We start from the raw sequence: 6,576 nt of genomic DNA on the forward strand, positions 1-6,576 counted from the left end.
TGTTACAGTTCTTGTGCACTGCAAACTTACTCAATGAGATCTATCTACCTACAAAGTTTTATGTTGATATCTCTTATACATTAAGAAAATATGTCCCGGACAAAGTTCAAAGTGTAAAAATAAACAAAGGGGGATAATTCAAAAATTAGGCAAGGCAGAGTTAAGGTTCTTGTTCACTGCACACCTACTCAATGAGATCTATCTACCTACAAAGTTTCATGTTGATACCTCTTATACTTTTAGAGTTATGTCCCGGACAAAGTTCAAAGTGTAAAATAAACAAAGGGGGATAATTCAAAAATTAGACAAGGCAGAGTTACGGTTCTTGTGCACTGCACACCTACTCAATGAGATCTATCTACCTACAAAGTTTCATGTTGATACCTCTTATACTTTTAGAGTTATGTCCCGGACAAAGTTCAAAGTGTAAAATAAACAAAGGGGGATAATTCAAAAATTAGGCAAGGCAGAGTTACGGTTCTTGTGCACTGCACACCTACTCAATGAGATCTATCTACCTACAAAGTTTCATGTTGATACCTCTTATACTTTTAGAGTTATGTCCCGGACAAAGTTCAAAGTGTAAAATAAACAAAGGGGGATAATTCAAAAATTAGGCAAGGCAGAGTAACGGTTCTTGTGCACTGCACTTCTACTCAATGAGATCTATCTACCTACAAAGTTTCATGTTGATACCTCTTATACTTTTAGAGTTATGTCCCGGACAAATTTCAAAGTGTAAAATAAACAAAGGGGATAATTCAAAAATTAGGCAAGGCAGAGTTACGGTTCTTGTGCACTGCACTTCTACTCAATGAGATCTATCTACCTACAAAGTTTTCATGTTGATACCTCTTATACTTTTAGAGTAATGTCCCGGACAAAGTTCAAAGTGTAAAATAAACAAAGGGGGATAATTCAAAAATTAGGCAAGGCAGAGTTATGGTTCTTGTGCACTGCACTTCTACTCAATGAGATCTATCTACCTACAAAGTTTCATGTTGATACCTCTTATACTTTTAGAGTTATGTCCCGGACAAAGTTCAAAGTGTAAAAATAAACAAAGGGGAATAATTCAAAAATTAGGCAAGGCAGAGTTACGGTTCTTGTGCACTGCACACCTACTCAATGAGATCTATCTACCTACAAAGTTTCATGTTGATACCTCTTGTTGTTTCAAAGTTATGTCCCGGACAAGAAAAGGGGACGGACGGACGGACGGACGGACGGACGGAAAGACGGACGGACGGATGGACGGACGGACGGACAAGGTGGCGACTATATGCTCCCCCGAAATTTTTTCGGGGAGCATAGCCCTTTACTCTCGTGAAATATATATCGCTTGATATCCCTTTAACTTCAAATCCCTTCTAAGTATGAAAGAATTAATAAATACCCTTTACATGATTGACTGGCTTATATATGTGCATGACTGATGCATCAGAGCAATAGTGGTGTATCTGCAAATTTTACATATTATTCTGTTTACTGTTAGTATATTCTTGCGACAAAGTAATGAAATAGTCGTAGTACTCAAGTAGGGGATGTTTTTGTAGAAGTTACAAGTGGTCAATTTAAAGACTGGCAGACTTTCTCGGTCCTCTCTACGCCTGTACGTCTTGAATCAAAAACATGTAACGATGAAAAATCAAATCAAAGCACTTGGAGGCCTGAATTACAGGAAACATCTAGTAACAAATACTTGGCAGTATGGAAACACTCATCAGCTACAAAGTAAATCATAAAACCTGCTATTAATATGTGTAACTTCAAAACCACATTCAAGTATCAATGGCTGCTAATTTGCTAAAGTTATAGAAGACAACTGCCGCAGGAAAAAAAACAAGTTGAAAAACACAAACCGCCCTAATTTATTATATTCACCACAAAGCTTTGAATTGTGTACAGAATTAAAGAGAATAGTTTGCAATGCAATAATCATCAGAAGTGTCAATAATAAAAGTCTTTTTATGATTTATAGGGGAAAATATTAATATATTTACCTAGTAGGTATTTAAGTTTGCACTAAATACCCATTTTTTAAAATATTTTTTTATAGTATGGAAGCTTATTGCAAAGTGGAACAAAGAGAAGTAAGAAAGTAACCATGTATTAATGATTTGTTGCCCAAAAAATACTGAACATACATTGTCTCTTATTGGGATTAGCTCCCTTTACTTGAACTTTCTAATATACAGATATAAATCATCACAAAGTTAGCTCCCTTTATTTTTAAAATGCCATTTGGACATGTAAGGTACTACTCGTCACAGAAAGATTCTTCTTCATTAAGATGAAAATATTGTTCACCATCAAATAAATTTCAGTACAACATAATGTTATAATCAATGAATCATTAAATAAGATAAAATATTTTTGGAATAAAAAAACAGTGTACAAATACACACAAAAAAATTACTTCAAAAACAAATTTCTTTTTTTTCCAAATTAACATTCAATCTTGATGCATTCTGAGATAGATGGAAACAATTCCTTCCAGTATTCTATTGCCAAAATCACATGCTGCTATCAATACAAGAAAACAACAGAACTCTTTTTCCAAATTACAACAAAAAAAATCTGCGGAAGTTCTGATTTGATACATATCTACAAAATTCATGGTATCTCTGGAAAAAAATAGCTGACTAGACCCCCTAAAATTTATAATATGTAAGAACAGTAAAGGTGAGAACACATAACAACCAGGTAAAAATATTGACATACAGCCTAACGCTCATCAGCACTAATTGAAGGTATCAGAAATTGGCAATTAGTGAATGCTTAACGAAAACCTGTACAATGTCGATAATGTAATAATGAATGTCAATATTGTAAACTGAATAATGTAAATATACAGACATACACACAGACTGCATGGCTCCTTTATTATCAAACATAGGTTTTAGATCATCTTACATTGTCTTCATTAGTCATAAAAACAAAGTTCTGGGAATCAACTTGTATAGTACAAACTGCAACTCCATATTCCTTTCCTTCTGCAAGAATATTATCTGTTAAAGCTATGAAGTATATACCCGACTCAAATAAACTTCTAAAATTGTGGAGTTAACACTATATATAATACAGTGACAGTATATGCTACAGACTTAAGTCACAAACCTCAAGGTTTTCGGCATAGGTTCAAAACTCGTCAGGGGCAAGCAATTTGTTTCCTTGAACAAGAAACTTAACTAACACTGATTGCTTATGTCTTATGACTTGTTAAGTTTGAAGGATGGATTCAGGAGTGTGTTTTAAGCTAATAGCTTCCTACACAACTGAAATAAAATATATTTTGTATAAACTAAACATAATGTTTATAGTAACAAAGATCTGTTGTTCAGAATCTTGTAAGAGTTTAAGGAGTTAATAAAGATAAATTTATAATGCACACTGCAGGATCTTACACCTTAACCTCCTGAGGTAAAGAAACAAACTTGTACAGGAAAAAAATAATTAGAAACTTTCAAAATACTTGCAAATAGGAGCTAATTGACAGTTCCAAGCCAGCCAGAAACTCTACTCAAAGATACATGTTAACTCAAGATATATTAATCACAAAACAAACTAGAAACAAAGTATTTTCGTGTTCAAGTAACAGTTGCTGTTCTCCAAACATCAGATTGTGTTGCAAATATTAATGCAATGGAGTAAATGACGAAATTCGGCAATTGAATGAGAATATATATTAATGAAATATTTTGAACCAAAATTCTTACTCACCTTGGTCTTGATGAGCAAAATAAATCCAAAGGCATTAAACTATAAGGCATTAGATTGTCCGAGAAGGACTCTGAGAATGGTCGCATCATGTCCATTTGTGGAAACATATCAAATGGTTTCAAATCCATAAATTTAGAACTTGTCATACTAGCATTCATCTGACTGCAAAAACTTTCAAACCGTTGAAAACTTTCCGAAGCCCAGTTCTCCGAAGAAAAACTGCTAAACATGAATGATTCCCGGTATTCCATTTTTTTCCCTTAATTTTTTTTTAGATAAAAAATGCTTCCTTATATATTTCTAAAATATTTCAATCGTATTTCCTAATAAGCAAGATTTTCATTTTTCAGCTTATTGTTTATATTCAATTCCTATAACTTAGCATTTAATATCAAAGTTTCATGAATATGTAATTATTTCATGAAAATATTGGGAGAATTCAGTATATCATCCTGAATTCACCACATATGAATCAACACTTCTCCTATCTTCTGCTGCAACAGAAGACAATATTTGTCTCCAAACTGGAGAGTATCTCACATACTGCTTCCTCCTTTCCGAAGAGTCAAAAATACCTTCATAAAAGCATAAAGCACAGTTATCCTACAAAATATACCTCATTTTCTTTTATACATTCATCTTAACAAAAAAAAAAACAACCCTGCTTCTCAATAATATTTATGAGCTTCTACAAAACTTTTTGTAATCACAAAATACAATCTTATTTATTGATAGTAAGTTTCTTAACTCGCAAAATGTATTCTTTGAAGCATTTTTATCAGGAAAGCTTAGAGGAATTGTAATGTTCCGTAACTACCCACATCTGCCTATCTCAGGCAACTTAATACATGTGGCGATACCAAACGTTCTAAATATTATAGATTATGTAAAAATACTATCATATATATACAATAAATAGCAGCTTGGGATTTTTAACTGTTTGTTTTGTTTTTTTCTCTTAACCACAAGGCTATATATCATCTCATCAGGAAATAAAAGATGGGCTGTGCATGAATATATTCAAAGACTTACTATTATACAAAATGTATATTTTAAAGCAAAGTGCATTTAATCTTCTCAACTTTTTCACCACGATTTATATTAATATATATGAGCTAGTATTTTCTTTAACTTAAAACTAATAATGAAAGCTTAACTATTCATTGCATTTGTTTACTTTGATTTTAAAGAAACAACAACACTCACTTGGTAAGAACCAAAACTTGATCATTTCAAATATAAGGCAGCTGAGCGTAGATGATTCAAATCAAACACCTACAGAGACCATTCAGTGCAGTGACACAAAGACCAATTTGGCCGGAGACCAAACTTTTCAATCAATACACAAAGCTACAATGTTTTTTCTGAGAAATATTAGTTTAACTCTTCATAATTTTCAGATCTGCCTTCATCATTAAATGCTTCAAGTTTTCTCTGATTAAATTGCCACATAATAATTCAGTAGAAATTACATCATTATATTTCTCTTTGATATTGCTAACAACATAGGAAGTAAAATCAAGTTTTAAGGACTATGAACTACTGTGATTATAAGTGAAAGACAAAATGAAAATTCTTTGTTTGATAAAATTTATAATTTTTTCATGAAAACTTACAAAATATCCTTAAAATATAACTCATGCTTTGAGAATTATCCACCATTCACTCATCAGCTAAACCTTATTGAAGGTGTAGGGAGCAGCATCTGAAGTTTGGAAGGATGACCCTGGGAATCATAGATGCTTTGAGGACAATGGTATTAAAATTTACATTGTTGACAATGTGAGGTTGGCTGCAAAGTTGTAAAGTTTGAGAGAGGGGGACCAATGCTCTAATAAAGAAATCAGATGTATTGAAATTAACTAAACATGGTCAAACAAAATGTACAAGATGGCAATGGAATTGGTTATGGTTTGAGATTATTAAATTATAACTAAAGATACTCCTAACAGAATTACATGATATGATTGCCTTTTAATATATTGCACTTCATAATCTCTTTACATCATTAAATTGAAAAGATATATCACATTTCCATTCCTCACTATATCCACTTTAACTTTAGTACTAAATTGCTATAATGATTTCAAATTAAAATGAATATCAGTATTAATCTATGAGAAGCCTACTATAAAACAAAACTGAATCATGTTGAAAATCCGGTATAAATTAATATATCCTGTTAAAATTTAATTTCCTTTGTGATTCATTTTTTCTAGGTGTGAACTTTCATTGATTGCACATTTTACTCTGGAGGGCATAATTTCTGACAGCTCAATATGAAGATTTTTATACTAAAGTAATTATTTTAACTGCACAATTTCCTGTCTGCTTGATATTGACACTTTAACCCTGAATGAACCTGCTGGAATGAAGTTCTTCTTTTTACTAAATCTTCTTCTACCCATCTATGAAGTTATTAATTATTACCTCCCATACTTTTTAAGCTATGCTTCGGACAAAAGATAAGTTTGAAATTTTTCAAAGGGCAATAACTCCAAAATTATGTAAAAGATAATTATGTTTTTTTTGGGCCCCGAACTTCTCCTCAATGACATGACTAGGTGATCCCAGTCTAATAATTTTCATAAATCCTATAAATACCATTACCATTGTGCAGTTTGACCAAGTAAGTCTTTAAGACTTAACTGGTTGCAGCTAAGGTTATTTTATTATGACAGCGGGAATTACAAACACATTTATTATCCCAAGTTTTGGAGGGACAGGTCTGTTTCGCAGCTTCAGCAGGGTTATACAGTGAAGTGGGCAATCAAAGGGGCATCATGGCTGAAGTATACTCACACTGTAATATTTCACACAGTTTCATGGATGGTGTATCATAATGATCTAATC

General features: G+C 32.4%; 1 protein-coding gene across 2 annotated transcripts in view; it reads right to left on the minus strand.

The window, feature by feature from the left end:
• LOC132749699 (uncharacterized) overlaps nt 1-3,989 on the minus strand; it is a 55,648-nt gene extending 51,659 nt beyond the window's left edge. For both annotated transcript variants that reach the window (XM_060739569.1, XM_060739568.1), the window contains exon 1: nt 3,724-3,989. In XM_060739569.1, coding sequence (XP_060595552.1) covers nt 3,724-3,974 — 251 coding nt within the window. In that variant the 5' untranslated portion in view covers nt 3,975-3,989. The remainder of the gene's footprint in view (nt 1-3,723) is intronic.
• Nucleotides 3,990-6,576: the final 2,587 nt, after the last annotated feature.

The sequence above is a fragment of the Ruditapes philippinarum genome, unplaced genomic scaffold, assembly GCF_026571515.1.
Source record: "Ruditapes philippinarum isolate M1 unplaced genomic scaffold, ASM2657151v2 ctg178_1_1_1_1, whole genome shotgun sequence".
Lineage (NCBI taxonomy): Eukaryota > Metazoa > Mollusca > Bivalvia > Venerida > Veneridae > Ruditapes > Ruditapes philippinarum.